The sequence below is a fragment of the Chelonoidis abingdonii genome, chromosome 2, assembly GCF_003597395.2.
Source record: "Chelonoidis abingdonii isolate Lonesome George chromosome 2, CheloAbing_2.0, whole genome shotgun sequence".
Taxonomy (NCBI): Eukaryota; Metazoa; Chordata; order Testudines; family Testudinidae; genus Chelonoidis; species Chelonoidis abingdonii.
Window position 1 is genome coordinate 155,297,504 of NC_133770.1, and position 16,509 is coordinate 155,314,012.

The 16,509-nt window shown below is 46.3% G+C and overlaps 2 protein-coding genes across 4 annotated transcripts in view; one reads left to right on the plus strand and one right to left on the minus strand.

Annotated features, from left to right (window-relative positions):
• Window positions 1–9,615, minus strand: part of PCYOX1 (prenylcysteine oxidase 1) — a 19,557-nt gene extending 9,942 nt beyond the window's left edge. Inside the window, exons 1-3 of the mRNA XM_075062741.1 lie at window positions 9,442–9,615; window positions 4,076–4,282; window positions 777–951 (exon numbers count right to left, since the gene is read on the minus strand). Coding sequence (XP_074918842.1) covers window positions 777–951; window positions 4,076–4,282; window positions 9,442–9,541 — 482 coding nt within the window. The 5' untranslated portion in view covers window positions 9,542–9,615. The remainder of the gene's footprint in view (window positions 1–776; window positions 952–4,075; window positions 4,283–9,441) is intronic.
• Window positions 9,616–14,066: 4,451 nt separating this feature from the next.
• The window catches only part of TIA1 (TIA1 cytotoxic granule associated RNA binding protein), a 33,129-nt gene continuing 30,686 nt past the window's right edge, over window positions 14,067–16,509 (plus strand). The window contains exon 1 of one of the 3 annotated variants that reach the window (XM_032764838.2): window positions 14,067–14,303. In XM_032764838.2, coding sequence (XP_032620729.1) covers window positions 14,278–14,303 — 26 coding nt within the window. In that variant the 5' untranslated portion in view covers window positions 14,067–14,277. The remainder of the gene's footprint in view (window positions 14,304–16,509) is intronic. The other 2 variants (XM_032764862.2, XM_032764844.2) reach the window with 2 other exon arrangements.

The following is a 16,509-nucleotide window of genomic DNA, read 5'->3' on the forward strand; positions in this document are numbered from 1 at the left end:
CCAAAGACCAGATATGCGGAGGGGGTCTGACCATTTTAGATTCTGTCTTCTGTCCCACTGCTCCCTCCTGACAACTGAGATCAGCTGTAGTGTTCGTGCTGATAGTCCTTGGAGGGGCGTTCTTGGGAACTGGAGACAAGGGATTCTCAATGGGACCATCAGAATCTCTTAACCTTCAGAAACAAGGGACAAGGTTCATCTTGCCAGCCAAACCATTGCCTAACACATCTAAAACAAAGCCCTCTGGGGTCTTTTCATAAGTTTCCTGACTTCTTTCCAGGTGGGTGGGTACTTTTGCTCACTGCAGGCAGTTATAAATTAATGCCTGTTTCTGTGTTTTATGCACCCAAATGCCAGTGTGATGGACACGAACTGTACTGATGACTCCTTTCACTCAAAATTATATTGTCTGGTTTACATTGTACAATGTACAAGTGGTGATTGCTGTGTCTGTGCTTACTACTACAAAGTAGCACTGTTTAAAAGGTAATCTTGTTTTAATTAGAACAGTTTGCAAAGTAAAAGGGCAGGCAACAAAAACTACTCGTAGAGATCACCCCACTGCCATGAGGAATGAATCCTGGGTTGCCCTAGCTATATTGCAAGATACGCTCGTAGGAAAAAAGACCCAAGAAGATCACAGAAGAGAAACAGAAAGAGGGTCAAGAACTGCCACTTCTTTATGTTTCCACAGCATTCATTATCATAAATAGTACCTACCAGATTTTAATCACTCCAGCAGGAGAATTAATTTAGTTCAGGCTTTACATCATTACCTCATAAACTTGTCCAAGATATCTTCCACCCACATGTTCATTCGCAGAGGATTGAATCCATAATGCCAGAGAAGTTTCAGAATATTGATAATGTACCAGCTACTCTCCTCAAACACAAATTCATCTCCATTGTAAATGCCCAGAAGGCCATGTTGGTTCTCAGGAACAGAAAGTCCTGCAAAGGAAAGAAAAATCTGCCATAAGCTAACAGGACCTGCTGGCATAATTTAAAGAGGAACAGGTCTATCTATTGCACTGTACTGCTTCAGGAAGCATAAAAGATGCATCATTTATAAGTAGTAACAAGTGCAATAATTTTGACTTACCAGTTCAAACTGTCTAGATTTTTCTTATTTCCTTTTAAAAATCTTAGCAGCAAAGCTGGCTCTGAAAAATGTGAGTGGTGCCCCAAGAATGCAGGAGTTCTAAATGACTTCCTCTAAGATTATACCAGGATTATTTCAACTCAAGTAAACAATCATGTAATGAGCAGGACAGTGTGTATGTTCAGTATTGCCCTTGAGCGGAGAGAATCAAAGCTATTCAAACAGCCCTGAGCTGCTAACAGAGATTTCCTTTCAGCTCAAGTACTATGAACCTGGGCTTTGACTCAAGAAGCTCTGAGTTGTAGTCTCTGTCTAGCTTTAAAATTCAGAGTGGCTCTGGTATACAGTATAGCAATAACCAGGAAGTTCATGGATTTGTTACAATATATATTAGATATTTTGCTGTGGTCATCCCATTTAGTCAAGAGCACCTAAACACTTAGAAGGAATGGAGGGATTGTATCTATTGGGTTCATGGGAAGTGGGCAGAGATCAAAGCCCCGCTCAACCGCTAAGGATCCTCCCCCAGCCAAGGGAGGACCCACAGGACCACAGAAGCCGCACTGATTACGGGGACAAACAATAAAAGAAACAGGGGACGGGAGTGTGGTCAGAAGGGTCATAAGAAGGGAGCCCGGACGGGGACGAGAGCAGAGAACCCCGGACAGCGCCCACTGCTGCCTCGAAGGCGTCAAAGGGAGCCAGTGGACGCCGCCACAGAGGAACTCTGCTCGGATATCGTGAACGGACCAGGGACCGGAAACAAAGAACCACCACAGTCATCCAGGAGATCATAGCGGCCAACCTCGCTCTCCCTGGTCATGTAGTCCGGCCCGTTTTCTAGCTTAGGGCAGAGGAGGAATGGACGAGATTAGGGATAGTTGGGTGGTTACCCGCTCCTGCCCTTCAGGGCTTTTAAAAACAGCCCAGGAGAGGGGCTGTGGGTTTGGTGGCAAGAAGCCTGGGCTGATTGGTGAAGGTAGGCATTAGACTGTGCCGCAAGCCCTGCTAGGTCCCCTAATAGGAGGCAAGTAAGGCAGGAGCCCACTCAGTCTCCCTCTGTCTGTAGAGGGAGAAGGCCCTGGCTGCTGCAGGATTAGAGGAACCTAGATTTGTGGAGTCAAGGGCTGGGAGTTTAGGGTGGAACCCCAGGTTGCAGGCCGCTGATAGGTTTCATTAGGTACTGGGTTGCAGGGACAGCCACGGGCAAGGCACGATGGCAGGCAAGGTCCAGAACGACTCCTTTGCTTATTAATGAGTGGTGTATCACTGTAGTCTGCCCTATGCGGCAGAGGGCTGATGGGGAACTGGTAGTAGCCTAACCCTGGAATGGTATAGTGGGGGGGGGGGTCCCTGGGAAGGTGAGGAGACCCTAGACTGAGGGGGTTCTGCAAGGGGGGGAGGCAGAACCCAGTAAAGGGGCAACTGGTGCGACTGGGAGGGACCCCAGGGCCAGAGCTGAGGTTAGGTGATTACTGTCCTGTAGAGGGCACTCCTGGCTGGAAAATGAGCTAATTCCTGAGGATGACCAGCAGGAGGTGCTGCAGAGGTGAGTCTGCACCCTTACAGGGATCTTGCAAAAAAGCCTAAAAACAAAAATCAAGTGGCCAAACCTCTAAAGTAACATCATATGAGTAATACACATTATTTGTCTTGTTTATAACTATCACCAAACTGACTAAGTTTTGTTAGTTGGGCAGATGTAATGGAATACACCCTTAGGTTCATGTTATACACACTATTGTAATAATCTTTGTACAAGATATACCTTGTGAGGTATCATTTGAAAACTCTTTAGTTGCAGATCAGTAATGTCATGGTAAAATGTGTGCAACAACATAACCTCTCAAGGTCCCTTCAGGTCCTATGATTCTATCTAGTCCTGTCCCCTGAACTTCCTGCATAAAGTTATACATTTCCTCTGTATGATGTTAAAAATACATGTTTAGACTTATATAGCACAAACTGGCCGAAGGGACCTGTCTTAACAAAGGCGTGTATGCTTGTCTTAATTTGCATTTAAGCAGTAAACAGACTCATCAAGGAGAAGGGGAGAATAGAGAAAATAAAGAAAGCTCCCATATGTGAAAAAGACCAGCAGAGACCATTCTTCCACCCACTTTGTCTCCTGGTTCTCAGCTGAAAATGTTTTTCAAGAGGGGGCTGAAACTATAAAAAGCAAACACACCTTTGCCCACTTCATTCTCTGCACCTGAGACAAGAAAAGAACCAGCCTTTGGACTCTGTGGGAGGAGTCCTGACCCAAAGAGTTTGGTCAATAAAACTCTTCGAAGCATATGGTGAGAAACTTTGCTTGAATTCAATATTGTTTGTTAAATTAGGCACTAGAAAACATTTTATCTTAATTTTTCTTGAAACCTTTGTAACTTTTATGCCTCATTACTTCTACTCAAAATCTCTCTTGGTAGTTAATAATCTTGTTTTATTGTTTTTTCCAGTGTGTTTAAGTTAGTATCCAGGTAACTCTAAGATAATAGGCTAGTGTATACTATTCCCTTAAAGAAGTAACAGACTTAGTATATTTGGACTGTCCAGGAGAGGACGGGACAGTACAAGACATATTTCTGATCGGAAAGCTAGGACTGGGAGTGTGTTGGGATCACCCTGCAATATAACCAAGGCTGGTGAGATCCAGGGTGTGACTGGCAGGCTGCAATTACACAAATACATCTGGGAGTGACCTGCATGCTGGAAGGCTGTTTGTGAGTAGTCCGGGTTGGAGGTTACATCAGCAAGACATTGCAAGGCACTCCAGGTTTTAGAAGGCAGGGGTGACACAGCCCTCCACTGGTCTGGATTGCACCCCAGTATGTCACAGCAGTCTGATGGATTGTCCTTTCATGTATGGCAGTGTAACGCCATTGACTTAAATTGATGTTCCTCCTTATTTGCATTGGTGTGAGTGGAGAAATGAGCCCAGTAACTTCTGCTCCTTAGGAAAAACTCACATACCTAGCTCCTTCACGAAATGCTTCATATGTAGGTTAAGAGGATGAATGATGGACCCGCCTGCTTCATAGTCTTTTCCTTCCACGTTTATAGTAGCCAAACGGCCCCCCACCGTTCCTTTCTCAAACACATCAATCTGTACGTCTTTCCCAAACGTCTGGCGTAGAAAATAGGCTGCTGAGGTGCCCCCAATACCAGCTCCGATAACAGCTGAAAATGCATTTTAAAAGGAAGTTATTTTCTTCACTTTAGTTAATTTCCACGGACATGTCCCAGGTCTCTGAATTCAAGCAGCCCTCCTGCTAGTGTCAATTGTGGCTCTCTTCCTCCAGTGCTGTCTCTATTGTTGGGACTATAGAGATGGAGTTTTCATTTTGAGGGTAGAAATTTCAAAAGTGCCTACGTGATTTGGGCTCCTAAATCTCTTTTGTGCTTTTCAAAATTCCACCCTAAATTCTTTAAAGCCACAACCCTTCAACTGAACATTAATTTGAGAGAAGCAGGAACCCACTCCAAAGCCCTTGTCTATACTAGAGAATTAGTCAACTATGTCACTCAGGGGTGGGAAAAATCCACAGCTGTGAGTGGTGCAGTTACGCCAACCTACCCCCAATGTAGCAAATTCTTCCATTGACCTACCTACTGCCTCTCCGGGCGGTGGATTACTTCTGCCAATGGGAAGGGATCTCCCAACAGTATAAGTAGTATCCATACTGAAGTGCTACAGTGGCACAGCTGTGCCCCTATAGCATTTCAAGTGTAGACAAGCCCAAAGATTGAGTTGCTCACATTCATGTGGTAACATGTATCATGTATGTAACGTAACTGGCTGTGTCATGTAGCTGGTTCAGCATTCCGGGAATGTTGGCAAATTTTGCTGCAGGGCAGGGGTTGCAGCATCAATTAGTAATTCATATTTACCATTTATGGTAGCAAGATGAGGGACTTGCAAGCACTTGATGGACTTGGGCAAGTTGCTTAGGCCCAGATCCACAAAGGTATGTAGGCTCCTAACTCCCTGGACCTTAGGCTCTCTGTGTTTCTCAAGGTATCCCCATACTATAGAAACTATATCTGTGTAGCTATGTCAGCACAGCTATACCAATAGAGCCCCGCCAGAGTAGATACAGGCTCCACTAAGAAAAAGGGTTTTCCGGTCAGTATAAGGCCACCCCCTCCCCAAATGAAGTTATCTTGTCGACAGAAGTCCCCTTCTGTTGACAGAGCTCCAGCTACACTGGAGCTATGTCAGCGTAACTACATTGGTCAGGGGTGTGGTTTTTTCACACCCCTGACGGAAGTATCGCTTTCCAGTACAGACCAGTCCTCAGTTCCCCATCCATACAACAGGGCAGTGCTGTTCTCCCCATCTCACCAGAGCATGGTGAGGATAAATACAGTACAGATTGAAGCATTCAGATGGCAGTAATGGGGACCAGATAAATTAAATACCTTAGATAAACGTGTATAAGCCAACCTAAATCCAAGTATAGACAGTGCTAGGTAGAGACTACCATCTCTTGGGGATGTGGATTGCGTAGCCTCCTTTGCAAATGAATGAGAGAAAAAGGGGGGAAAAAAAAAAAAACACTCAGGCCTGGGCTACAGTAGGCTTTTATATCAGTATAACGACATCTCTCGGATGTGAAAAATCTACACCCCTTAGAAATGTATCCATACCAACCTAATCCCAGTGTAGACAGCATTACGTCGCTGAAAGAATTCTACTACCTCTCGGGGAGGTGGATTACCTGTGCTGACAGGAGAACCCCTCCCAGCAGCATAGGTAGTGTTGCAGTGCACATGCAGCCGTGTAGTTGCGCTGCTGTAGAATTTTACGTGTAGACAAGCCCACAGATTATACAGGAGACAACACATCCATACATTGTAGGAGGTATTAGTGTAAGGTGGATAGAAAAGTGTTATTAGTATAAGTGTAAAAACATGCAAAGTGAGTAATAGTATAAGGTGGATAGAAAGCTGGCTAGATCATCAGGCTCAATGGGTAGAGATCAATGGCTCCATGTCTAGTTAGCAGCTGGTTTCAAGCGGAGTGCCCCAAGGGTCGGTCCTGGGGCCGGTTTTGTTCAATATCTTCATTAATGATCTGGAGGATGGCGTGGATTGCAACACATCAGCACGTTTGCAGATACACTGAACTGAGAGAGTGAGATACTGCTGGAGGTAGAGAGAGGGATAGGAAGATTGGGCCAGAAAAATCATGCTGAGGGTTTCAACAAGGACACAGTGCAGACCGTCCTGCACTTCCAAGACAGAAGAATCCACTCCACTAGCTACAGACTAGGGACCACGAGTGGCTAGGCAAGCAGTTATCGCAGAAAAGGACTAGGGCCGGGTTGGGGGGGGGTGTACAGGGACGAGAAGCTGTTGAGTCAACAGTGGTGCCCTTGTTGGCAAGAAAGCTAACAGCATTTTGGACTGTATAAGTAGGAGCATTGCCAGCTGATCGAGGGACTTGTTCATTCCCCTCTATTGGGTACTGGCAAGGCCTCATCTGAAGTACTGTGTCCAGTTTTGGGCCCCACGCTACAAGAAGGATGTGGAAAAATTGGAAAGAGTCCAGCGGAGGACAACAAAAATTATTCGGGGCTGCAGCAAGATTTATGAGGAGAGGCTGAGGGAACTGGGCTTATTTAGTCTGCAGAAGAGAAGAATGAGGGGGGATTTGATAGCTGCTTTCAACTATCTGAAAGGCAGTTCCAAAGAGGATGGATCCAGACCAGAGGTGGGCAAACTACGGCCCGCGGGCCACATCGGGCCCCTCCTGCCCAGCCCCTGAGCTCCTGTTCTGGAAGGCTAGCCCCTTCCCTGCTGTTCCTCCTCACCCTCAGCACGCTGTGGTGCCGGCACAATGCTCTGTGTTGTGGGGCTCTTGCAGAGCTGCAGCCAGACTCGGTGCTCTGTGCTGCATAGTGGTGTGGCTGGCTCCAGCCGGGCGGCGCGTCTGCCTTTCCTGGTGCTCTGGGTGGCGCAGCTGTAGCCAGCCTGTAAGGGGACAGGGAGCTGGGGGGGTTGGATAGAGGGCAGAGGAGTTCAGGGTGGTGGGCGGGGGTGGCTAGGGGGCAGGGCGCTCAGAGGGCGGGGAACAGGGGTTTGAATGTGAGCAGGGGTCCCTGGGAAGCAGTCAGGGAGGAGGAGGAGTTGGATGGGGCGGTGGAGAGCAGTCAGGGGCAGGGGTTCTGGAGGTAGTCAGGGTGAATGGGGGGTTGAACGGGGACAGAAGTCCTGGGGGGCGGGGCAGTCAGGAATGAGAGGAGGGGTTGGATGGGGCAGTCAGAGGACATGGAAGGGCAGATGGGGCAGGGTCCCGGGGGCCATCAGGGAACAGGGTGGGTTGGATGGGGCAGGAGTCCCGGGGGGGGGGGGCTGTCAGGGAGCGAGACGCGCGGGTCGGATAGTGGATAGCCTCCCCTAACCAGGCCTCCATACAATTTCAGAAACCCGACATGGCCCTCAGGCCAAAAAGTTTGGCCGCCTCTAATCTAGACTGTTCTCAGTGGTACCAGATGACAGAACAAGAGTAATGGTCTTCTCCAGGTTGCAGTGGGTAGGCTTTTACGGTTGGATATTAGGAAACACTTATTTCATTAGAGGGTTGGAGATAGCACTTGGAATGTGGGTACCCTAGGGAGTGGGGAATCCCCTTCCTTAAGAGGTTTTAACGGTCAGCCTTTGACAAAGCCGCTGGGATATTTTAGTTGGGGTTGGTCCTGCTTTGAGCAGGGGGTTTGGACTAGCTGACTCTCCTGAGGCTCCCTTCAACCTGATGTTCTATGGAATAACACTCAGCTGTTCTCAGGTCTCTCTTAAGTGCTGTGTCTACATTAGAAGTTAGGTCAATCTAGCTACAAACCCTCAGCGGTGTGAAAATTCTCATTCCAAGAGATGTAATTAAGCCTACCTAAATCCCCCATAGACAGTGCTAGATAGGGACTACCACCTCTTGGGATGTGGATTAACTTACAGTGACAGAGAACCCCTCCTAGTCCACTGTACTGATATGTAGTGTCACCAAGAAGCAACTGCAGCTGTCGCCACTGTAATGTTTAAGTGTAGACATTGTCTGAACACACCATACCACCAATAACTGTTTATTCAACTCAGTCAGCTAAGGACTCCATAATTTACATTCTTGGGCCTGCACTGTCTGGTCCGTTTGGCTGATATTGTCATCTGCCCACAGCATAAAAACATGCAAGGGAGTGTAAAATTGCTACCACACCACGAAGGGTAGTATTGTTCCACCACCTGACCACTGGGCAAATGGACTGCACAAGGTGCAGGGCACCAGAGACAACAAGAGTCGTTTTCTCAAAGTTTGGTGTGCTCTGATGCTCAAAATATTGAGAACATAGACTCCAAAGGCAAAGAAAGTAATAACTATGAATTCAGAAATATTTTAAAATCAGTAACAGAGTCTCTCAAAACTTCGAATGAACGTTAGACATCCAGACAACGATCTACGGGTTTCACTTTAGGTTTTGTTACAGGATGGGCCTATGTCAACACGGAATTCACGTCTTATGGAACACTGGAGAGTTCCTGAACTTTGTGGTTACCTTATAGGATTTTTGTGAACTGAAACCAAAACCCAGGCTCCAACTATCCCAAACATCAGGCCCGTCTTCCGTTAATAATTATCGTATTAGTGTTAGCGTAACCATCTTACATATGCGTGCATTAGAAATGGAAATGGTTCTGTTTTGCTGTTTTGTACGTTTGGTTTTGCTTTAACCAATATGTTTTCTGCAGGGAATAAAATAAAGATAAGTTTATCTGGCATCTGACTTATTTACAATATGCAAAGCTGCAGTTTCCATACTGAAAGGGAAGTGTGTGAGCAGGAGGGAGAGAACAAGATTAAGCGCCATTATCTACTTCTTATAGAGTGCCATTGCCAGCTCAGGAAGGGAAAGGCTTTGAGTGGCCCAGGGGCAGACGGACCCTAGATAAAGCATTAAGTGAGGAGTGACTGCACAGACCCACTGCTCTGCTCTTTCCAGTTACCGCACTGGTTCCCATCCTGAGCCAGTTGCTCCAGGTCCATCTCCTGCCCTCTTACCCCAGATGTCCCAATCCCCTCCCTTCCCTCTCCCTGGCAGCTTGCTCGCTTCTCCCAGTAACTGTGCCCCAGACCCATCTCTCCACCCCTCTCACCAGCAACTGTGCCACAGCCCAGTCGCCCAAACCCAGGGACTGACCTGCCCCTCCCTACAGCCTCCCTGAACTCCCCTCCCCGAACCCCCCCATAACCCTTCTCACTCTCCCCAGCAACTGAGACCCAGCCTCCCCGAGCCCCCCCGCAGCTGGGCCCCAGACCTCTCTCCGCCCCCCGCCCCCCCCAGTACCTATCTTGCTGGGCGGGGAGCGCAGCTCACTGGTCCCCGGCGCCCCCCGCCAGAGGGAGGCCAGGAGCAGGAGCAGGGGCGCAGGCAGACGGGCTTTCATGGTCGCCCCGGCAAGGATAATGGCCGGCGCGATCCCATCACGCGCTCGGGAGACACCACTTAGCTGGTGGGGGCGGAGCTGGAGAGAAGTGGGGCTGCCGTGCGCACTAAGTGGCGGGCTGGGGAGCGGGGGGGGGGGCTACCCTGGGGGAGATGGTGGGGGTTGGGGGGAGGATTTCCTATGCGTTGAGGCGAGAGAGCAGGGGAGACAGTGGGATCTAGGGAAGGGATGAGTAGGGGGCAGGGGGAAGCCTCTAAATGTCCCATGGGGGGGCATCCCAGGCAGGGCCCTTGGAGAAAATCCCCAGGGAACCCCCAGCCTGAGCCTGGCTGCAGTGTGTTTGCCACGCTTGGATGGGTAGCAGCCTGTTCAGAGTGTACCTAGCGCACACCCCTCCTCACAGTGTCTGGTCCTTGTGCCTGCTGGTGACTTGAATTCCAGCCCTTGGCTTGTAGGGTACTAAAGTTTTGGGGTTTTTTTTCTCATCTGACGGGTGACAGAGGTGGGTGTCTGGCTGTTTCCCAGTGCACAGGTGTCCCTGTCCCCAAAATAACTCACTAGCATTCATCCTAAGTCATCCTTTTTGGCAGTCTCAACAGAGGAGCTCAGGACTGAATAAACTGGGGAGACTGGACTAGCCTCTCAGGGGAAGTCCCTCCAGGTCAGGACTGAGGTGCACTGCGGCATAGTGTGGTCTCAGGGTGTACCTCAGGGGTTCTCAAACTGGTGGTCGGGACCTCTCAGGAGGTCATGAGCTGTCCGCCTCCACCCCAAACCCAGCTTTGCATCCAGCATTTCTAATGGTGTTAAATATATAAACAAATGTTTTTAATTTATAAGGAGGGGATTGCACTCAGAGGCTTGCTGTGTGAAAGGGGTCACCAGCACTGTTCCGTCTTAAGATGTGTGCCTGTGTGTGCACACAGATCCGAAACACTACGCACACGGTGAAACACCGCGTGCACAAAAATTTGCACAGAAGCACAAACATTTGCACAGAAGAAATTTTTGCACACGTGGCCTGTCAAGACTTTGCACAGAAGACATCTTTTGCGCACAGGGCCTGTCAAAAATTAGAGGGAACATTGGTCACCAGTACAAAAGTTTGAAAACTACTGTTGTACCTCAATTCATCGTATGCACATGCTGTTGTTTTCCCTTTTTTGGGGTGGGGGTTGACAATTACTTGATTTTTAAGAAAAAATAAAAACAAAGTTTTTATTGAACTTAGAGGCTTTGAAAAGATTTTTTTTTTAAAGGTAAAATCTTTGTTTTTGACAATCACAAACAGATTTGTGTTCCCAGTGATAATCTGTTTGAGCCAGAGAACACTAATTCCAGGATAACAAAGACATTTTTTGTTGTTAATCGAGGAACGAGTCAGGAGTGCTTTGTTATCCTCACTATTATGTCCGTTTTGCTAACTTCTGAAAAAAGAGCTTGTCAGAGCCAGATAGACCTGGCTGCAGCTGTTTGCAAAAATTGTTACGTTTTTTACTTTCAGAGTTCCAGTCCTGCAATTGAATCTACACAAATGGCTCTTTACACTGGCACAGAGTTCCACTTAAGTCAATAGAGCACACTGCACAGGTTCAGGAGTCCATAGCTATGGAATAGTTTGCAGGATCAAGTCTTTAGGATGAAAATCACACAGGACAGAGAGAGAGAGGGTTACTGCATTTAGGTGTCATGGTGAGGTAGTGCAGGAAAGACATAGTAGAGCAAGCACGTAGGGGTTTCTGCATCCCCTGCATACTACGTATGGGAGTTTTGTTCCAGCTTCAAATATTCCAGGAGGTAAATACCTCCAACATATCTGTACCTTCAGGCACTCTCTCCAAATAAGCATCAGAGCCAGATTCACAGCTGGAGTATCCCCACAATTTAACACAAACTGCAGATCTGGCCCCAGGGGTTGATGTAGCAGAGCAAAGGTAGGGGAGAGAATGCAGGATTCATGATTATGTGGCTATTGTGCTATAAACTTCCTGATAGTTTTCCACACAGAACCTAATTGAATTGAGTGCCAAGCTCTGAAGAACTGTTGTCTTAATTAAACGTGGTGGGTTTTTTTATATATTTGCATTTATATATGCATATATTTATGTATATTTGTATCTTGCATAGTTGGTATATATGGTGCGTGTTTTTAAATTCTGTGAAGCACCCAGATGCCATGACAGTAGGGTCCACAAGTTAATAGCCTTGTGGATCTGGGCCTGCAACTCCTGTAGAAAGAACAGAATGAAATAAAATAAATATATTCAAAATATCTGCCTAAATGTTACACATTATTAAATATAATGTTTGAAAAATTCAATGTATATGCATATATAATCTTCATATTTTCATACTTATGTAGGCCTCAATCCTGCAAAGATGTACACAATTGTTTAACATGATATGCAGTAAATAACGCTAAGCATATGTGTGTATCTTTCCAGGATTAGGGCTGTGTGTGTGTGTACGTTATATATGCCTCTTTGTTAACAGATATCAGATATATTTTTACATACATAGGCAAATAATACTTTATTAAATATTGATAAATAGGAATAATCATACTGTTGTGGGCAGATAGACTGCTGAGGCAAACAACAGTGGTAGTCCGTGCCCGGCGTGCTTAGCGCCAATAAACACACCGAGATGGAGAAGCAAAACACAAGTTTATTTGAGATCTCAAAGTGGTGCTGGGAGACTTGACATGCCTCAAATCCAGCACCCCTACAAGCAGTCTGTTCCTTTATATCCATGAGAACTTTTCTTGCTGACTAGCAAGCCCCCGTTTCCCCTCCCTCTTCTGTCCGGCTGCAGCAGTCTTTTCTCACACACTTCTTTCTCTGTCTTCTCCCTCCCTCTCCCCCTTGTAGAGTTACATTGAACAGTTAATTAAAGCTGGCGTGAATTACGACCTTGTCTTTGTAAACCATTATCTCCTCTCCCTTGACCAAAAGTATGCAGGCTTCATTATTTCTGCTCTATACCAATCTGAGCAGCCTTACAACTAAGGGCTGGTGCACCTGGCCTTTCCCCTCTGCCAGCCTCTGAGGTCGATTAGAGTTTAAACATGGAAGGACTCTTGTTCACTAGAGGCCTGAAACAGGGAGACCTTATATTCTTATTGCCTTTCACTTTTCTAAGTTACTTAGGTTTATGCTTAGTGACACCAACAATACAGTGCATTTGTAGATATACTTCTACATTTTCATTAGATCTTACATGTGCCTTTGAATATATAATGAAATATGATGTGCATTTACATTTCAATATGTAATATTATCTCACTTGCATGTTTATTTCTGTACATAAATATCTGCAATGGATGTTTTTGTAATTATAATTGTATACATATGAATATTGTAAGGAATTCAGTATAATCTGTTTGCTTGCGAATATACAACTGCATAGGTCGTCCACGAAAATGTTACAAGGACACCATCAAAGCCAATCTGGAGTATAGCAGTATCAAACCCAGGGTCCCTGAGGACACCGCCAGAACACAGGGGCTTGCACCAGTCAGAAATACCTGCAGCACCTTAGAGGAAGACTGCTGCCGGCGTCTACAAGAGGCACGTGAACAACGTCACAGAGCACCAGCAGCACACAACCTGCTGACTGCGAACTTCCCATGCACCATCTGCAGCCAAATGTGCACCTCTAGAATTGGCTTGTATAGCCATCAGAGGGCACACCATGAGACCAACAATAGATGATTTGCTCAGATCTGTCCTCGTCGGATCGATGGACTACCAAGATATGTGAATATGCAATGCCAGTTATGCATTTGTACATACATGCACAGCTTTAACGTTTGTGCCTTTTATGCACAATTCTACATAATGCATATATATAATTCTGTATTTGCATATGGGAACATTTGCTATGTAAATAGCTGCTCTAATGCATGTTCACACTGCACAGAATTATAATTATGGGCAATGCATGTGTATGTTGTACCTAATACTGTATGATGAATTTGCATATAGGCACTGTTTATTAGTGTTTGCAAGGGATGTGAACACACATGTGCAAGTACAGGCACAGACAAGGTGCTTGTATTACGTACACAAATAGATCGATGTGGATGTCATCAGTAGGTACCACTGACATAGATTGCGTGCATAATTTCACATCCCCGCTGCTTTGTAAACCTGATGAAGGCTGCAGCTAACGCCAGCTTTTATCTGCGCCGCTGGTGTAGTGGTATCATGCAAGATTCCGGGGCGGCGCATCAAGTTTTTTTACACCGCCTCTTCCGCCGCATAGCTTAACTATAGCAGCAGAAGAGCCAGCCATAGCAGCGCACTGTCGGGAATAGCTGAAGCAGATTGCGGTAACATTTAGGAGTCTGGAAACATGAATCGCCACCGCACGGTAGTGCGCATGCGCTGAGGGAAGGCATAGAGAAAAGAAACCGGCGGAAGGAGAGGGCTAACGTATGATGAGACGCGCATGCGTAATCTGATGCCCGAGCCGGCGCAGGGAACGGGCCTCAGAGGCTAGTAATGCGCCTGCTCTTTTTGCCGGTCCGCGGGCTACCCTCTGCGCATGCGCTGTTGCTTTCTCCTCTCTGAGCCGGCCGCGCCGGGCCCCTTCCCCCGCCGCCGCCATTTTGAGAGGAGCATCGGGGCTTATTGTCCGCCTTGTGGGCTTCGCGGGACTGGCGGCGCTCGGGCTCCCCAGGCGCTGAGTGGGCCGTGGCCGGCGACCCCGGTGGGAGGGGCAGCGGTAGAGCCATGGAGGACGAAATGCCCAAGACCCTGTGAGTGGGGAGGGGGCGATCACGCCTATTGTTCGGCTCTGCGGGGAGGGGTCGGGACCCGGACCACCTCCTCACGCCTGGCCGGGGAGGAGCGGGGCAGGGGCTTCCCCTCGGGGTGAGGGGGGACTGCTTCGCCCCTCGGGGGGGGCTGTGAGGGGGAGGTTGCTTTGGGGGGTGGCTGTCAGGGGAGGGGAGCTGCTGGTGGGCTGCTTCCGGGGGGGGGCTGAGAGAGGGGGTCTGCTTCGAGGGGGTGTCAGGGGAGGGGAGCTGTTGGGGTGGGTCTGCTTCATCGGGGGGGACTGGGGGAGGAGAGGGGCTGCTGGGTGTTTTTTTTCCCAGGCTAAATGCGTCCCTAATTCCCCACTTCCTCAGAGGGAGCGGGATGGGGGTGAGGAATTGACTCAAACTGCACAGTGCCCTTTCTCCATTTATTATCTGTCTTTCCCCCTTTCCTGTTTTTAAGGTTTTGTTCTTTCTCTGTTCACGATTTTTCTGTCATCTTTATTTTTCTCTCTTTTCCCCTCTGTTCTTCCTTTCTTTTCTCTCTGAAAGAACTTTTTTTTGTAGATTGAATGTATGTACCTTTTCATGAGTATATGACTTAATTTGTGTCTGCTTGTATCTGTGTTTTATTAACTCAATTTACAAATGCAAAGCCTGACTTCTTAAATGGATTTAAAATAATCCTGACTTCTAATTGAGAGAGAACCCCAAAACAATAATCAGATGCCTGTATAGTTAAAAAAAACAACTCCTCCTCAACTTTGCTGTAGATTCCAAGCTGTTTAGGAAATGTACAAGAAAGGTAAATCTGTATAGATTCAGAGGTATTTGCTATAATAGGGCAATGTACTGTTAAAATAAACTAAGATGGGGAGGTTGTAAATTATGAGGAATTTTCCTTGTAATGTGGATGTAGTTAACACACTCCTTTGAAAACCTGATAGCTTTTTCAAAGCAATCAACAGTTTACACAACTGCCTCCATTTGAAATACATGGGAGAGCTGGAGATATAATGCTTATCTACATTTCTTCCCCCTTCCTCTTCCTGGCAGATTTTTTTTTTTTTTTTTTAATCTGGAGTGATTTCTAATGCTTTGACTTCATGATTTCTCTGATCTCTAACTTTGCTGTTCTGTTAACTTGTTCTCCCGTTTAGGATGCTGCCACCATCTATTATGTCTTACTTTTAGGAGCATTGCTGTGTAGGTGGGGGCCGTGAGGGGGAATCAAAAGGAGAGGGTGAAACTTTCCAAAAGTGAGAGTAAAGTTCCTGCATTTGCCCTTGAATGATGCTTTGCACATGTCCCATAAGCATGATAAATGTCTTGGCTGACTTGCTGCATAGGAAAACAGGACTCTTGTGACCCATGCCACCTTTTCTAGATTCCCTAAGTGATAAAGTAAATACTATTAAAAAAAATGTTAGGTCCCATTATCTTTTTATCCAGTGTATCCATTTGAACTGCTTGAAACATGTGACCTATCTGTTTTCAGAACATTCTCACCCTCATACTCATGTTTTAACTTCCTATTGTTGTACTCCTTATTTTTCCCTAGCTGATTTTCTCATATGGAGTCTTGATTAATGATCTTACCAGTTACTCTGAGCATACTGCTTCTGTTTTAAAGAATGAATTATCTTTACTCAATACATGCAGCTTATTGCAAAAGCCTGAATGCGTTTCTGACCTGCAAAAAATAGCTGTTGAGTAATATTCTGAGAATTGTATTTTCTTGAATTAGTTTCGGGGGAATTACAGTTAACTCATCTGTAATATTGTGCCATTAATTTAAATTTCAATCTGTAATATTCACATGTTCAAGGTTTTGACTGTAAGGCCACTTTCCAACATAGGAGTCTGGAGTTTATTTGGAATAGCTGATAGTAAAAACTGTACACAAAAATCCTAATACTAAAATCTTCGTCTATAGAAGGATTAAATTATTGTTCAGTCACACTGTCTTGCTACAGTTGGATAGGACGCTAATGTCCTTGGGTGTTTGCCAGCTTCTAAACTTTTATCTTTCTGGTTTTCTTAGAATAGTTGTTTTTAGTAGCTCTTTCTGGAGGACATAGGTTGTTTTTAAAACAGCCTTTTCTTTATAAATATATTTATGTAATTCTGATGCTTTGGTATGAGGTTGTTAAAGCATTGATATTTTGAAGCTCAGCTGAGCTGGATCAATAGCTATATTAAGTAA